This window comes from Cricetulus griseus (assembly GCF_003668045.3).
Source record: "Cricetulus griseus strain 17A/GY chromosome 1 unlocalized genomic scaffold, alternate assembly CriGri-PICRH-1.0 chr1_0, whole genome shotgun sequence".
In the NCBI taxonomy this organism is placed as follows: domain Eukaryota; kingdom Metazoa; phylum Chordata; class Mammalia; order Rodentia; family Cricetidae; genus Cricetulus; species Cricetulus griseus.
The window spans coordinates 212,787,603-212,806,793 of record NW_023276806.1 but is presented as its reverse complement, the minus strand read 5'-3'; the positions used below and the strand labels follow the sequence as shown (position 1 = coordinate 212,806,793).

At 36.6% G+C, this 19,191-nt stretch overlaps 1 protein-coding gene across 1 annotated transcript in view; it reads right to left on the bottom strand.

Annotated features, from left to right (window-relative positions):
* The window catches only part of Vwde (von Willebrand factor D and EGF domains), a 78,977-nt gene that overhangs the window by 51,906 nt on the left and 7,880 nt on the right, over positions 1-19,191 (bottom strand). Inside the window, exons 3-6 of the mRNA XM_035451400.1 lie at positions 17,396-17,627; positions 5,238-5,303; positions 2,382-2,629; positions 1,326-1,415 (exon numbers count right to left, since the gene is read on the bottom strand). Coding sequence (XP_035307291.1) covers positions 1,326-1,415; positions 2,382-2,629; positions 5,238-5,303; positions 17,396-17,627 — 636 coding nt within the window. The remainder of the gene's footprint in view (positions 1-1,325; positions 1,416-2,381; positions 2,630-5,237; positions 5,304-17,395; positions 17,628-19,191) is intronic.

Below are 19,191 nucleotides of genomic sequence, written 5' to 3'. Positions count from 1 at the left end.
GATGTATTGCTACAGTCCGAGTCATTCCAGTCCCCAGGGCAGTCATGTGTGGCAGCAGGGTTCTTTTGTTGCTGTCCTCACAGCCTCAAGTCAGACCTATTTCTCAAAAGAATTGCATCTTAGTGCTATTTCTCTGTCAGTCTAATTAGAAACAGTGGCTGACCACTAACATTGTGTAACTGTGTATACAAAAGCAGATCAAAATGTTCCTGTGTTCCCAGGGTCAGAGCTCTGCTAGCCCTCCCACCACTAGCTCTCCTGACAACGTAATCCAGTCTTCCTGGACTCTGTCAAAGTGCACATGGACTTTAGCTCGACAAAGGTTTTTATCCTATCCCTAAGTCCTTTTGTTACAATTGGCCAATTTCATATATTGTCTTTGGACAAGAAATAAACCCAATAAGATCTCAAATTCCATGAGTGAGATCCCCCACAGAGTTGCTCTACAGCTTCCACCTCTTGATACTACCTAGTACCTTTCACTGATCATGATTTCCTGTCACTTCTGCTTACCTGTTGGAATTACCCATCACTCTTTGGATCCAGTGAGATCAGTAGTAACCAAAGAATTATGTTGCTTAGTTAGTACAATTATAGCAACCCATAAAGTCATTTCTGTTGAAGTCCCAGGTGCTAGCCCTTCACCTGGTACTTGTCCTTAAACGTGCACAATAACCCAATAGTAGCAAACTTATAATACATAATAGAGTATCTGGCAGAATGATTTATGAAAGTAGAATCTTTACCTTATTCTGACTTGAGCTATTTCTCTAGTCCTTCCTTCACACAAGTCCATGAACTATGATGGCTTGATGTGAAGGTTTACATTAACAGGTAATTCAAAATTTGACTCATACACAATTTTACAGTCAGTAGAAATTATACTTTGAATTTTTGTATTTCCTGAAACTATCAATATTCTACAACATACTTTTTCATGATGCTAAGTAGTAGCAGTCATCTATAGCTCTCAATCAGCCATGGGTCACAAAGTGTAAACATCCAATACTCCACAGTGTGCTAATTGCTAAGATACAATGCCAGGAACTTAGTTGCATTAAATGCGTTTTTGACTTGCACTGTTTTCAATTTATGATGAGTTTACTGTGATGCAATGCCATCATAAGCCAAGGAACACCCCAAATTCAGCCCATTCACATGTGTATTCAAGCTTTGTTGTACATAAGAATTATTCAGTTATTCTTCAAAGATGCTGATTATTCATTCAGTCTAGACTTTATGATTCAGCCAATGAAGAAGCCCAAGAATCATCACAGGAAAATCACAGTAAATAACATTTCTAGTTCATACTCACTGCTACATACCTTAATTCCTGCAAAATATTCCTGGCTTTCAACAGCTATGCTTTGGACCTCTGGTTTGTCCAAGGAAAAGATGGAAGCACTGCAGAATATCTATGAATACAGTTAAGAACTAATTATTCAGTAGTGAGATTATAAAGAAAAATACAATTATCATCCTTAAATCCTTTATTCAATTGTTAGTAAATGGTAAAGTTAAGAAAAGGGGACTAGAGAGAGGGTCAGCAGTTAAGATCACTTATTGTTGTTGCAGGGGACTCAGGTTCTGTTCTCAGCCCCCACATGGTGGTTCAGAGCTATCCAAAAGTCCAGGTTCAGGGGATTCCATACACTTTCTTACCTCCATGGACATCAAATGCAAATATGCAGACAAAACACTCACATATAAGTTAAAATTAATAAAATTAAATTAAAAAATAAAGAATCAAAACATTTCACGTATTTGCCTAAAATTTCAGAAAACTTCTATCTAAAAAAATTGTTATTTGAACCTCAATATAAAGTACAATGTACTTTTTATTTCATGTATATCTAATAGAAAGTATGTAAAATGGTATGAGCATGGAAATATTAAAAGGTTGCTATCCAATAGATGAAGGACATAATTTTAAAACCAGAAAGAGATGCCGAGTTTTAAAGATTCACTGATAATCAGTAGATTGTTAAAAGGAGATACTTAAACACAGTCACCAAACATATAATCATTGACACTTCTGGCTGCCATTAGAATTAGCACAATTGTCAAGTAGGAAGAACACTGAGGACAAAAGACATGTTCAACATCTGATTTAAACCCCAATTTTGAAAACCAAAATAGGCGTGAAAAGAAAATAGAAAGTTTTTTTTAAGATTAATTTATTTATTTTGTATACAGTGTTCTGTCTGCATGTATACCTGCAGGTTAGAAGAGAGCACTAGGTCCCATTACAGATGCTTGTGAGCCACCATGTGGTTGCTGGGAATTGAACTCAGGTCCTCTGGAAGAGCAGCCAATGCTCTTAACCTCTGAGCCATCTCTCCAGCCTGAAAATAGAAAGTTTTTGTTTTTGTTCTACATACCTTATCTCCGAGTCTGAGATTTATGCCATCGAGTTCTAAAAGAGAAAATGCCTGAAGAGTGTTCTCTTGTCTTAGCTCCTCTTTGATTCCTTGGGAAGAAAGCCTGAACCAGGCTATGAGGAATCCCACTGAGTTGTTTGTGGCAGGAACATCAAAAGCACACCTACAAAACACCTGGGAGCCCACCAGCTCCACTGTAACCTGTGGTCTGCCTGGAGGTGGAGGAGGCAACACTGTGGAGAGTTGGCCTGGTGGGATGAAAGCACAGTGAGGAAGTCAGGCATCCTGAAGAAAGAAAAGAACCCTACCAAAAAGGGACCCAAAGACCCTAAATAAAATGGTGTTAGCATTGAGACTCACTTGAAGAAGAAGGAAAGTAAGTTTGGAAAAACATTTTTTTTCTAGCAGGCAACAAAGGGAAACACTAGTGTTTAAACTATTATGAATACTGATTGACAGTGGAGTAATTCAGCTGAAGCTTAGGTTAACCTCACAGAACCTTTACAAAGCATGGAATACAAAAGGAAAAGTGATTCACATTATAATTGCTTGTTATAAAGATAACTATTTACCATAGCATCAAACCAAATACGTATTTCATAACTTGCTTTTAACTCAATTCATCATAACTTTGAGTTGAATGAGCTGTTCATTGCATGGTGATTATGCTGGCAGTAAACTCTATCAAGTGCTAGAGAACTCTCTTACTCTTCATGTTTCTGAGATTAAAGATAAATCTGGTTTCTTCTGGGCCTGTATGAAGAGGTAACAGTTTGTTTTTTTAATTCTAAGCATTTGCAAAGTTAAATCTAAGGGTCTGTAAAAATTATTTTGTTTTAGAAATTGAAAAATATCCTACTAAAAATTAACAAGATGCTTTACAATATTATGAAATATACATCTTCCTATTATTATTTGGTGACAGTTGAAAAGCTAACTTGTTAGATCTGTCAGGCAGATGCTGGAATACTCTGAGAAACATTGTCTTAAGGCCTTTGTACAAAGAAAACACTCAGATTTTTTGAAGTATCATTTAGTTGGTCACCATATCCCAATGACTAACAGAAAATGGATTTTTACAATTAACAAAATTAACAACAAACAACAATTAACACGTTGGAGTCTCTTAAAGGAGGGTCTTGGTCTTGTTACAAAGCTAAGGTGGCCTCAAAAGCTTGTTCCTCTGCCTCCGCCTCCCCAACATTGAGATTAAAGTGTGCCCATGTGTCTAGGCTCAGGGAGTATCCCTCTATGTGGGATGGGATCCCTATCCCAAAGGATATGACAGACTCTGAAGAACCCCTATGGAAGGTCTCACCTTCCCTGGGGAGCAGAAAGGGTATAGGTAGGGTGTTAGTTGGGGGTGTTCAGGGGAGGAGGGGAAGGGGAGGAAATTGGAATTGACATGTAAAACAATCTTGTTTCTAATTCAAATAAAAAATAAAAAAAAATAAAGTGTGCCCAGCTGCAAGTATTTTAGCAATCCTTAAGCCAAGTGACTATAAACATAGTGAGTTTTTCACTCAGTTTGTTTTAAATTCTCTACAGTTTTGAATAGCTTGTTTTTTCTAAGCAATTACACAAATATTTTAAATATCACAATTTGAGGAAATAAGTAAATAAAGAAGTGAGTAATTAGTTTGTTGCTTTCTCTGATGCTGGTTTGAACCCAGAACTAGAAAATCTCTGTACCACTCAATTACAGGCCCAGCACCAGCTGAAATGTGTTTATTCAAGAGAGAAAATACATTTTTTTAAATGTGAATCACTAGTTAGGAAAATCCATGCCTAATATCCATAATAGATCAACAATCATATTATATGCTTATTGTTACAATGATTAAGGAATATTGTTTCTTATATTATAAGCTAAGAAGGAAAAGAAATACAAAAGTTTAAATCACAAGCTCTAACAAAGCTGAGACTTTGAGACAACCTAATGGTTTGATTGCAGAATTACTGGAAAAGGTACCTGTAAAATCAATCAGCAACTGGAAGAATGCCAAGAAGCAGCTAGGAGCTATTAATTAGAGTAACTAGATGAAAACTCTACGTCCTAATTTAAAAGAATCATGTTTGTGTGTAGACACAAAAAATGACTAATTTTTGTTAGTTTGCTTGTTTTGAGAGAGGGTTATCCTATGAAGCCAAACTTACAACTATTCTCCTGCTTCAACTATGATTGGAGATGCACATCACCGTGCTTGGCTTATTTGTAGTTTTGAGATACTTTTCCATATTATAAAAAAATGAGCCAATTGATGGCTCCCAGCACTCAGAAGGCAGAGGTAGATGGACCTCTGTGAGTTCTAGCCCAGGCTGTTCTACAGAGCAAGTTCTAGAAGATCCAGGACTACATAGAGAAGCTATCTTGAAACACACACACACACACACACACACACACACACACACACACACACACACACACACCATACAAACACAACACATACACACACACAAAAAAAACACATACACACACAAAAAGAATCAAGAAAAAAAAAGAAATATTGTTGTAACTAATTGTGCTTCATGCTTTCTTGAATAGTCCTTAAAGGTACTATTTTACTTTTTGAAATTAAAATAGGTTTATATACATTAAAGTTTTTATGAAGACTAAGTTCAGTTGTCAAATTTTCTTGTGAATGATTCTGCCAGGATTTCAGTTGCTTTTATCACTGCACTTCCGCCAGCCTCAGGGATATATTCTACACATATAACAAATATGTTATTGTTATTGTTGATTTCCACCAGGCTGGTGGTCCTTATATAATTCAACATTTTACACCACAAAACAAGCATATTTACAGCAGTCATTATCTTATGACCTCATTATATAAAAACCAGTGCCATACACACCAATACAGTCACCTCCGATTTCTATTTCTCCAGGGCCACATGCATGTAACTTCACATCAGAAATAGCTGCAAAATGTTAAAGTATGTATATTTAATTAAATGACCACAAATGTGTAAATCAACATATATCTATGAACAGTTCATTGGCAAAGTATGTTTTAACATGGATGTAAGATTTCTTAGTTGTTCTTTCTGAAATTTTTTTCCTAAGGAATTTTTCACCTTTAAGTATATGATCAAAAAGAGATGATCTATGATCAATGATTTTATTTTGAAGTACTTGTAGCTTTCATGGCTCCTTTGGGCTCTGAATTATTAAATACTAGAGCACACTTATAAAATTCAAATTCCTGAGCTGCAGAAATCGTCATTTCTTATAGAAATGCAAAGTGGCAAGTCGCTTTGAAGGAGAATTTGGCATTTTCTCATAAAACTGAATATATTCTTACCATAAGTCACACATTTTCCTGATGTTTACTCAAATGCCTTTCAGAAATACTTCCTCAAGAAAAATGAACACATATATTTATAAAAGTTTTAGTAGTAAATGTCCACTTTATAGGGATGTTGTGCAGACAATAATTTTAGTTTATATCTTAGGAGATTTCTGTGACCTTTTTCCCTTTCTCAATATAGAGTCTCACTTATTACTGCAGGCTTGCTGGAAATTTGCTGTGTAACCCAGACTGACCTCAAATTCATAAACCTCATGTGACCTGAGCCTCCTATGTGCTGGGAAGATTGTTGAGTATTTCATCATACAAGTTCTATAATATTCTTGTCCTATACATCTGTGTTTGGTTATTGTGAGTAACACTGGCTCCAAAAGGAGCTTACATATTCTCTCTCAGGGCTAGTCTTCCTTATCATTTATCCAGAATCTTTTAAAATAAAATTGTTATTATCTCCAGTTAATATGTTTAGAAAATTTCTACTCAATATGACCTGGAACCTAGGCGATCTTTTTGAAATTGTATTGAACTAGAAATATTTTAACTACCTTGTCAAGTTCATCTAAAGATGTCAAAGTATAAAAGAAATTTTCATAATTATACCTTTGTTTTGGTTAACAGAGTATTTGTGGAATCTTTTCCCTCAGGGTTCTTTCCCTTTATTTTCCTTTTTTTTTCTGTGACAATAAATCTATAGTCTAATATATAATATATATAATATATAACATATACAATATATATAATATATAATAAATTTATAGTCTCATAAATTTATCCTGATCATAATTTTTCCTTCCTCCAAGTTCTGTTCTACCTTCCCTCTCTTCTGTATCCATTTCCTTTCTGTCTCTCATTAAAAAAGAATTGGCTTCTAAGAGATAAAGGGTTGGAAAAATATTTTCCAAGCAAATGGACCCAAGAAGCAAGCTGGTATAGCTATTCTAGTATCTAACATAATAGACTTTCAGCCAAAATTAATAAAAATAAATGGTGAAGGATACTTCATATTCATCAAAGGAAATATCCACCAAGATGACTTTTCAATGCTTAACATTTATGACCCAAACAAAAAGGCACCCGAATTTGTCAAAGAAACATTACTAAAGCTTAAATCACAAATTGAATCGAACATATTAATTATAGGACACTTCAATACCCAACTCTCACAGATGGACAGGTCATCAAGACAAAAATTAAACAGAGAAATAATGGAGCTAACAGATGTGTACCTAACCAATATCTACAGAATATTTCACCCAAACACAAAAGAATATACCTTCTTCTCAGCATCTCATGGAGCTTTCTCCAAAACTAATCACATACTCAGTCACAAAGCAAGTTTCAAAAGATATAAATTAAATAACTCCCTGTAATGTTTCAGGCCAACATGGATTAAAGCTGGATATCAACAACAGAAATAAATACATGGAAATTTAACAACTCTCTACAAAATGACTACTGTGTAAAGACAGAGATAAGAAAGAAATTAAAGACTTCCTAAGAGTCAAAGAAAATGAATGCATAATATACCCAAACTTCTGCAACAACACAAAAGTGGTGCTAAGAGGAAAGTTCATAGCCCTAAGTGCCTTCTTAAGAAACTGGAGAGAAAGCTCTAAAACAACAACAACAACAAAAAGGCAAATACAGCTAAGAGGAGTAGATGAAAGGAAATAATCAAATTGAGGACTGAAATATATAAAATAGAAACAAAGATAACAATACAAAGAATCAATTAAACAAAGAGTTGGATCTTTAAGAACATCAGCAAGGTAGACAAACCCTTATCCAAAATAACTAAAACAGAGAGAATATTTTAATTTTAAAAAATCAGAAATGAAAAGGGAAATAGAACAACATACACTGAAGAAATCTAAAGAATCATTAGGTCATACTTCAAAAAACTGTTCTCTAAAACCTTGGAAAACCTAAAACAAAAGGACAGTTTTCTTAATAGATACCATTCCCAAAGTTAAATCAAGATCAGTAAACAATTTAAATAAGAGTTATAACCCCTAAGGAAATAGAAACAGTCATTAACAACAACAACAAATAAGCTCAGAGCGAGATGGTTGCAGTGCAGAATTCTACAAGATTTTCAAAAAAAGAGTTAATACCCATACTCCTCTAATTATCCACAAAATAGAAACAGAAGGAACATTGTCAAATTCATTTTAGAAGGCCAGAATTACACTGTTACCAAAATGACGCAGATTCAACAAAGAAAGAGACTTACAGATCAATTTCCTCCATGAATATTGATGCAAAATACCCAATAAATACTCCCAAACTGAACCAAAGAACACATCAAAAAGTCACCCACTGTCATCAAGTAGGCTTCATCCCAGATATGCATGGATGGTTCAACATATGGAAATTTGTCAGTTTAAACCACCATATAAACAAACTGAAACAAAACATATGATCATCGTATCCAGTGTTGAAAAGGCTTTGACAAAATCCCAAATCCCTTCATGGTAAATGTACTGGAGAGATCATGGATACAAGGAACATACCTAAACACAATAAAAGTAATATATAGAACCAATAGCCACCATCAAATGAAATAGAGGCAAACTTAAAGCAATTCCACTAAAATAAGGGACAAGACATGCCTATCCACTCTCTCCATACATATTCAGTGTAGTACCTGAAATTCTAGCTAGAACAATAAGACAACATGAGCAACCCCAAGAATTCTACCAGGGAACACCTACAGCTGATTAACACCTTCAGTGAAGTGACTAGATATGAGATTAACTCCAAAAATTAAGTAGCCCTCCTTTATACAAAGCACAAATAGGCTGACAAAGAAATCAGGGAAACAATATCTTTTGCATATAATATGAAATATCTAGGGGTAATGCTAACCAAGTAAGTGAAAGACTTGTGTGATAAAAACTTCAAGTCTTTGAAGAAATAAATTGAGGAACTTATCAGAAGAAGGAAAGATCTCCCATGCTCATGGATCAGTAGGATTTGCATAATAAAAATGGCTATTTTGTCAAAAACAATTCACAGACTCCATGAAATCCCCAAGAAAATTCCACACAATCCTTTCCATGACTTGAAAGAAAAATACTCAAATTCATATGGAAAAACAAAAAGGTCGATAGCTAAAACAATGTATATAATAAAAGAACTTCTGTACGTATCACCATCCCTGATCTCAAGCTCCAGTGCAAAGCTTTAAACACAGCATAGTGTTGGCATAAAAACAGACAGTTTGATCAATGGAATCAAACCAAAGACCCAGTCTTAAATCCACACACCACTGAACATTTAAATTTTGATAAAGACATCAGAAATATACAATGGAAAAAACAAAGCATCTTCAACAAATTGTGTTGGTCTAACTAGACATCAGCAAGTAGAATGCAAATAGATCCATAATTTTACCCTGCAAAAATTCAAGTCCAAGTGAACCAAAGACCTCAACATAAAACAAGATGTTCACAATTGGATAGAAGAGAAAGTGGAGGCTCATGGGATCTGAACATGGCAAAGTCCCGCCTCCATCCACAAGCCCAGGAGAAGAGGACAGACAACAGAGTATTGGAACTGTTTGCATCTACCAGAAGGGAATGTTGGAGAGGAAGAGAGTCCTGCTACACCAACCAGAAGAAAGGATGGGAAGAAGACAATATAAAAGCACATTTAACAACAGAAAAACCAATATGACCGGAGACTAAGGACCCTACACCAGCAAGACCAGAACATCAAAATGCAGATGAAGCAGACAAGAATGACCTTAAAAACGTCTTCATGAAAATGATAGAGGGACTCAAAGAGGATATGAGAATATCCCTTAAAGAAATAGAAGAAAAAAACAAACCAAAAAATACAAGATATCAACAAACTTTCAAGGAAACATGTCAAGACCTAAAAACTGAAATAGAGACAATAAAGAAAGCACAATCTGAGGGGATGCTAGATATAGAAAAGCTGGATAAACAATCAGGAACCACAGTTGCAAGCATAAACAACAGAATACAAGAGATGGAAGAGAGAATCTCAGGAGTTGAAGATACATTAGGAGAAATAGACCCATCGACCAAAGAAAATCCAACAAATCCCTAACACAAAATATCCAGGAAATATGGGATACCAAGAAAAGACCAAACCTAAGAATAATAGGTATAGAAGAAGGTGAAGAAATCCAACTCAAAGGTGCATAACACATATTCATCGAAATCATAGAAGAAAACTTTCTCAACCTAAAGAAAGTCATGCCAATGAAAGTACAAGAAACCTACAGAACACCAAATAGACTGGACCAAAATAAAAGGTCTCCTCACCACAAAATAATTAAAACCCCAAACATAAAGAATAAAGAGAAAATATTAAGAGCAGCAAAGGAAAAAGGTCAAGTAACATATAAAGACAGACCTACCAGAATTACACCCAATTTTTCCATGGAAATTCTGAAAGCCAAAAGGTCCCGGATAGATATTCTATCTACACTAAGAGACGACAACAGATGCCAGCCCAGACTATTTTACCCAGCAATGTTTTCAATCAATATAAATGGAGAAAACAAGATATTGCATGACAAAACCAGATTCAAACAATACATATCCACCAATCCAGCCCTACAGAAAGTTCTGGAAGGAAAACAGCAACCCAAGGAAGTTAACTTCAACCAGAAAAAATATAGGCAATAGATAATCCCACTTAACCAACAGCCAAAAGAAAAAAAAGGACGGAAACTCACACATAATTTCACCACCACCACCAAATCAAAAATGAACAACAATGAACAATCAATGGTCATTAATATCCCTCAACATAAAAGACACAGGTTAGCAGAATGGATAAGAAGACAGAACCCATCCTTCTGCTGCATACAAGAAACATATCTCAACTTCAATCAAATGGACCCAAGAAACAAGTGGGGGTAGCAATCCTAATATCCAACAAATTGGACTTTAAACTAAAATCAATCAAAAGAGATGAAGGAGGTCACTTTCTACTCATCACAGGAGAAATCCATCAGGAGGAAGTCTCACTTCTGAATATTTATGCCACAAATACAAAAGCATCCACATTCGTAAAAGAAACATAACTAAAACTCAAATCACACATAAAACTGCACACATTTATAGTGGGAGATTTCAACACTTCAGTCTCACCACTGGACAGGAACACCAGACAAAAACTTAACAAAGAAACTAATAGAAGTTACGGCAAAATTTGGGTTCACAGACATCAATAGTACATTCAATCCAAATACAAAACAATATACCATCTTCTCAGTGTCACATGGAACATTCTCTAAATTAGACCACATACATGGCAACATAGCAAACGTCAATAGCATACCTGTATCTTATCAGATCCTCATGCTTTAAAGTTAGAATTCAACAACAAATGAATTGCAGAAAACCTACAAACTAATAGAAATAAAGTAACGCCCAATTGTACAATTCCTGGGTCAAGGAAGAAATAAAAAAGAAATTAAGGATTTCATAGAATTCAATTAGAATGGGGACACAAAATACCCAAACTTGCCGGGCGTTGATGGCGCACACCTCTGTGAGTTCGAGGCCAGCCTGGTCTCCAGAGCCAGTGCCAGGATAGGCTCCAAAGCTACACAGAGAAACCCTGTCTTGAAAAACCAAAAAACAAACAAACAAACAAACAAACAAACAAAAAAAAACAAAAAAAAACACAAACAAACAAACTTATGGGACACTTTGAAAGCAGTGCTAAGAGGAAAGTTCTTAGCCCTAAGTGCCCACATGAAGAAACAGGAGAATAATCACACTAGAGAATTAACAGCACAATTGGAAGCTCTAGAACACAAAGAAGCCAATACGACCCGAGAAGCAGATGCCAGGAAATAATCAAATTGAGGGCTGAAATCAATAAAGTAGAAACTAGGAGAACAATACAAAGAATCAATGAAACAAAGAGTTGGTTTTTGAGAAGATCAACAAGATCGACAAACGTTTATCCACACTTACCAAATAGCAGAGAGTGAACATGCAAATTAATAAAATCAAGAATGAAAAGGGGCCATAACAACAGACGCAGAGGAAATCCAGGGAATCATGAGGTCATATTTCGAAAACCTGTATTCCTCAAAATTCAAAAATCTAAAGGAAATGGACAATTTTCTGGACAGATTTCACTTACCAAAATTAAATCAAGAATAGATAAGCAACTTAAATAGACGTATAACCACTAATTGAAGCAGTCATTAAAAGTCTCCCAACCAAAAAAAGCCCAGGACCAGATGGCTTCAGTGCAGAATCTTACCAGAAATTCAAGGAACAGCTAACACTAATTCTCCTCAAAGTATTCCACACAACAGAAGTAGAAGGGTCATTGACAAACTCTTTTTACGAGGCTTCAATAACCTTGATACCCCACCCACACAAAGACACAGCTAAGAAAGAGAACTACAGACCAATATCCCTCATGAACATTGATGCAAAAATACTTAATAAAATACTGGAAACCAAATCCAAGAACATATCAGAGAAATCATCCACCATGATCAATTAGGCTTCATCCCAGGGATGCAAGAATGGTTCAACATACGAAAATCCAACAATGTAATCCACCATATAAAGAGACTGAGGGAAAAAAAAAACACATGATCATCTCACTAGATGCTGTAAAAGCCTTTGACAAAATCCAACACACCTTCAAGATAAAAGTCTTGGAGAGATCAGGGATAATAGGAACATACCTTAATATAATAAAAGCAATATATAGCAAGCCGATAGCCAACATCAAGTTAAATGGAGAGAAACTGAATGCAAATTCCTCGAAAACTGGGGACAAGACAAGGCTGTCCACTCTCTCCATCCCTCTTCAATATTGTCCTTGAAGTTCTAGCTAGAGCAATAAGACAACAACAGGAGATCAGGGGGAAACAAATCGGAAAGGAAAAAGTCAAACTTTCACTATTTGCAGATGATATGATAGTCTACATAAGTGATTCAAAAAACTCTACCTGGGAACTCCTACAGCTGATAACCACCTTCAGCAAAGTGGCAGGAGACAAGATTAACTTAAAAAAATTTGTAGCTCTATTATATAAAGATGATACATTCATGGAGAAAGAAATCAGAGAAGCATCACCCTTTACAATTGCCACAAACAACATAAAATACTTTGGGGTAACCCTAACTAAAAAAAGTGAAAGAGCTGTATCATAAGAATTTTGAGTCTTTTTAAGAAAGAAATTAAATAAGATACTAGAAAACGGAAGGATCTCCCATGTTCTTGGATAGGTAGGATCAACATAATAAAAATGGCAATCTTGCCAAAAGCAATCTACAGATTCAATACAATTCCAATCAAAATCCCAGCACAATTCTTCACAGACCTTGAAAGAACAATTCTCAACCTTATATGGAAAAGTAAAAAGCCCAGGATAGACAAAACAACCCTGTACAATGAAAGAACTTCCGGAGGCATCACCATCCCTGACTTGAAGCTCTATTACAGAGCGATAGTCCTGAAAACAGCTTAATCCCAGCACAAAAATAGACCAATAGAATAGAGTGGAAAACCCCGATACTAACCCACACACCTATGAACACTTGATTTTTGACAAAGAAACTAAATTCATATCATGGAATAAAGAAAGCATCTTCAACAAATGGTGCTGGCATAACTGGATGATGGAATGTAGATGACTACAGATAGATCCATGTCTATTGCCATGCACAAAACTTAAGTCCAAATGGATCAAAGACCTCAACATAAATACAGCCACACTGAACCTATTAGAAGACAAAGTGGGAAATACCCTTGAATTAATTGGAACAGGAGACCTCTTCCTGATTATTACACCAGTAGCCCAGACAATGAGATCAACAATTGATAAATGGGACCTTCTGAAACTGAGAAGCTTCTGTAAGGCAAAGGACACAGTCAGCAAGACAAAATGTCAGCCCACAGAATGGGAAAAGATATTCACCAACCCCACATCAGACAGAGGGCTGATCTCCAAAATTATACAAAAAACTCAGGAAGCTATTCTCCAAAACACCAAACAATCCAATTAAAAATTGGGGTACAGAACTAAATAGACAATTCTCAATAGAGGAATCTAAAATGGCTGAAAGATACATAAAAAAGTGTTCAACATCCTTAGCCATCAGGGAAATGCAAATCAAAACAACTCTGAGATACCATCTTACTCCTATCAGAATAGCCAAAATCAAAAACACCAATGATAGTTTATGCTGGAGAGTATGTGGAGAAAGGGGAACACTCCTCCACTGCTGGTGGGAGTGCCAACTCGTACAGCCACTTTGGAAATCAGTATGTAGACTCCTCAGGAAAATGGGAATCAATCTACCACAAGATCCAGCAATTCCACTCTTAGGCATATACCCAAAAGAAGCACATTCATACAATAAAGACATATGTTCAACTATGTTCATAGCAGAATTATTTGTAATAGCCAGTACATGGAAGCAACCTAGATGTCCCTCAACTGAAGAATGGATAGAGAAAATGTACATTTACACAATGGAGTACTACTCAGCAGCAAAAAGCAATGGAATCTTGAAGTTTTCAGGCAAATGAATGGAACTAGAAGAAACCCAGTTACAAAAGGTAAACATGATATGTACTCACTCATATATAATTTTTAGACATAGAGCAAAGGATTACCAGTCTACAATCCACACTGCCAAAGGAGCTAGGAAAAAACTAGGGCCCCAAGAGAAGATTGCATAATCCCTCAAAGAAGGGGAGGGGGACAAGAACCCCTGAACCAAGTGGGAGCATGGGGCAGGGGTAGAGAGGAAGGAGGTGGAAAGGGAAGAAGGGGAGGGGGAGTAGAATAAAAGGACTGAGACAGGGGAGGAATAGAGGAGGGCAAGAAAGGAGATGCCTTGGTAGAGGGAGACAGTACAGGTCTGGCACAGGGGAAATGCTAGTGGATCCATAGGGATGACCCCAACTAAGAATACAAGCAGTGGTAGAGAAAATGCCATTGATGCCCTTCCCCTATAATGAAATTGGTGTGTATCTTGGTTACCATTCCTAGAACCTTCATCCAGTAGCTATTCAAAGCAGAAACAGGCACCCATAGCTAAGCACTGAACCATACTCCTGGTATTCAGTTATGGAGTGATGGAGAATGCACTTCTTTGTAGGTTTATCTTGTTGATTATTGAATAAAATACTGTTTGGCCAATGAGACAGCAAGTTAGACAGGACTAGGAGTCAAAGAGGATTCTGGGAAATGTAGTAGAGAATTGGTGATCCAGGCAGGAAGTGACAAGCAAGGAGACTCATATCTAAAGAAGGAGAAACAGGAAGCGTCACTTTTTCTGCTCTTCTTCCAGGAGCACAATGTGATCCACAGGCAAGGAGGGACGCCAATAAAGCATCCGATAAGATAAATCTTATAAAATATATAGATTTATGATAATTAAGACTGAGCTAGCAGATGAGAATCCTAGTCATTGGCCAAACAGCTTTGTACCTAATATGTCTCTGTATTATTTTGTCCATCCACGCAGCTGGGCAGAACTCGGGTGGCTGGTGGAGACTGCCCACATGGCAGTAGGGCTAGGGTGGCTTTTGGCAGAAAGATTTATTGTAACAGTGGAGAGGGAGAAGGGATGAGCAAAGGAGCCAAGACAGGGCTGGAAAGACCTGCAGAAACAGTGGACCTGACCTAGTGAGAGCATGGAGACCCTAGTCATAAAGCTGTGGAAAAAAGCATTGGACCAAACCAAGCCCTCTGAATGTGCATGCTAGCTAGGAGGCCAGGGCAGTCTATGGGACCTCTAACAGTGGAGCCAGTCTTTAACCCTAGAGCACAAATGGACTTTGGGTGCCCATTCCCTATTGAGGGATACTATTGCAGCCCAGATACAGCAAGGAGGGCCTGGGCCCTCCTCTAAATGATACGACAGACTTTGAAGGTCCCTGGTGGAGGGCCTCACTATCCCTGGGTGGAGTTGGGCAATGGGTTGGGGGGTTTGGCGGGGAACATGGGAGGATGGAAGGGTGAGGGAATGGGGCATGGATATGTAAATATGAGTAGTAATTAAAGAAATTAATTAAAAAAAGAAAAGAAGAAAAGATTTGTATTGAAAATGAAAACAGTAAAAGTGATATATTATTTTATATAATATATAAATCCCTGACAATTAAAACTTATAAATCAGGTGACTTTCAAAATTTATAATAATCCATAGTCATAATTTTCAGTCAAAAAATTATTTTGCTTTGTTATAAATATTTAGTTTATAATAGGTTTATATTCACACAAAAAGTTTTAATACAAAATATTCCCATATACACCTCTGAACCATCTTATGCAAATGTTTGCACATTATAAGACCAGGATGTATTTGTCAAAATTAGCTAGCTGATCTTAGAACTACTTTAGTCAAAAAACAAACACAATTTCCTCCACTGATGTCATCTTCTCTGCCAGTATCCATTCCAGGAAATCACAGTCCGGCACTCAGAATGTTTTTCTCCAGTCTATGAGTTTCTCATTCTTTTCTGTGATTTTCTTGCTCTTCTTACTTCTGAAACATATCACTCACGTGTTCTCTAAAATATTGCTTAATCTGTGATCATATGACTTTTCTCGTGATTAGGCTGAGGAACTGGCCTCTGGGGAAGATTAAGATATTTAGGGTTCTTATTATAAGCTCACAGATGATACATGGTACCCAATGTTCTGATGCATGATGCCCTGTGTTCTGTCACCAGGAATACTACCATCATGGATCAAATATAGCATCCACTAGTCCTCTTTCCTGAGAAACAACTGTTGTTTTTCCCATTCCATACACTACTAGTTGCAAGCAGATTCTGAAGTCCAGACCACAATCAAAAACTAGAGAAAAATCCAGGTGACACAGAAGCTACAAATATTATTTGTTATTGTTTTGTTTGTTTTCTCTTGTTTTATAGTTTTTGTGACACTATGTAGTGTTACAAAAATGTAGATGCTAGGCAAGATTCCAGCATGCGAGTGCATTGCAAACATGACAGTGACAGCAAACTCTTCTTTAGGGCACTTTGCATGTGGGATGCATAGCTATTTATTCCTACATGTCGCTTATTTTTATGAATTGTTTTAGGTATTCCACTACAGGAGAGAGCACATTCATCTTGATCCTTACAGTAGCCAACACCAGGGTTTAAAGTAAGTTCTGGCTCTGCATAAACACTCAATAAGCTTTGCTAATTAAAAATAAAACAATGCTGAAGTACAAATATTTACACATTTGCTTACTATCTGTCATTTCTTAATTAGAGAGAGGGGAGGGCAAGAAGAAACCATATTTTCTTTCTTTTTTTTTTCTTTTGGTTTTCGAGACAGGGTTTCTCTGTGGCTTTGGAGGCTGTCCTGGAACTAGCTCTTGTAGACCAGGCTGGTCTCGAACTCACAGAGATCCGCCTGCCTCTGCCTCCGGAGTGCTGGGATTAAAGGCGTGCAACACCAACGCCTGGCAGAAATCACATTTCTTAAGCCATCCAGGCAGGTGTTAAGTGCAGTGAGTCTGCTTTAATACTTTCACAGCAAAATAAACTTTTGAGCATTTAAAGATACTTATAAATATCTGAAAACAAGGATAGGTTCACTTAGCAATAATGCTAGACCAAGTCTCCTGCTGACATTAGCTCAGTACAAGCTGGTCAGAGTACCAGTGCACTCACATATATTTCCCCAGTTAGCAGTTCAAAGTATTACTGATTCTTTCTTACCTTCAGCACAATAGCCCATGCATCCCTGAGTGGGTTGTAGCAAGTACACAAAAAAATCTCCACAGTTTCTAACAAACACGGGGATTTGAAAGAGGCAGCAGTCCATTTCAGTGCTAAAAAGAAGCTGCCAAGTGGCACAACCAGTCAATTGCTTGATCTCTCCAGGAAGAGGCAGTGTTTCCGAGTCACTCAGAGACAGCCAGATGGGGGCCTGAGTTCCACAGTGGTTCATCTTTTGTATCAGAGAAAATAGAAGTTGAAAATACAATGAATTTCATACAAATAAAAAGATTAACTTTTTTTTTTTTAAATCTTCAGATCTAACAGAATCTTCAAAATAGCAAATTATCAAATTTAAATAAATTGGGACAAGAGATATGACTCTGCAGTTAAGACACAGCCTGCTCCCCCAGAAGCCCTAGATTTGGATCCCAGCATCCACATTCTGACTCAACCATTCTTAACTCCGGGTCCAGTGGACCCAACAGCACCTTTTTCTGACTTCTCTCGGAACCAAGCCTGCATGTTGTAGAAGTACATATATAAAGGCAAAACACCTATACACATAAACAAATATTTAAAAAAATCCAAGCAACTTACATATCTACTGCACCAGAAAGTAAATTTAATAACATTAAATTAATATATTAATTAATGCTAATATAACCTATTTAATGTAAATATTTTTATTTTACATTTGCATTATAAATGAAAATTCAACCCCAGATAATTTACTAAAACAGTGGACACATCATAAAGCAAGACAAGTTAAACTGAAAGTGTATTAATATGCAGCACAAATACCAACTGATCTTAGAGATTTTTGCACAATTGTTGGAGACATTGTCTATTTGATGTCAGTCCAGAGTCAAGATGCAACCAAAACCAGTGGAGAAAGAAGAAAGGTATTATTATATAGACTGATATAGAAAAACTGCTTAGTAACTTGGAAAAATGGAATTAATATTTTGTTTGAGGCCTACTATCAACATTATTTCCAGGTAGAAAAATGTAATTCAATGGCAAATTAAGTTGTGAAAAAAGACAAAATTTTGAGAAGATCCAAAAGGCACATGATTTTGAACAAGGTTCCTAGCATCCTTCTCTGTTAGTACTCAGACAATGGCCCTTAAAAGCTCAGCTATAATGGAAATAGAAATGCAATACCTGTGCAGGAATAACCAATAACCACTATCCAGGGTATAGTCATTAATCATGTTACCTCCATGCTCCATACCTCAAAGCAAAGGAAAAATTTAAAGGAGAGGTTGATAGATACAAGTAAGCAGTAATAATAAAATAAAAAATAAATAAGAATTAAATGAGGAAACTATTTGTAAGTAGTATTTTTTAGTATGCTATTATTTGTTGTCACATTAATGTATTTATTTTATTTTATTCAGGTCACTTATTCATCTACAAACTCCAATACTACAAATTCATAATCCTTACAAGAAGTTCAAATGTCTAATAGATGTGTGAGAATAAGCAGAATCAAGAGATGCATTTTTGAAACAGCTGACCTGAACAAGGGGGAGCTCATGGACCCCAGACTGATAGGTGGGAAACCAGCATAGGACTGTTCCAGATCTCCTGAATGAGGAAGTCAGTTTAGAGAGCTTTCATCCAGGAGCTGATGGAAGCAAAAGCGGACACCCAGAGCTAAACACTGAGCTGAACTCTGGAATCAGTTGCAGAGAGGGAGGAGTCATGAGCAAAGGGGTCAGGACCAGATTGAGAAACCCACAGGGACAGCTGACCTAAACAAGGGGTTGCTCATGTACCGCAGACTGATA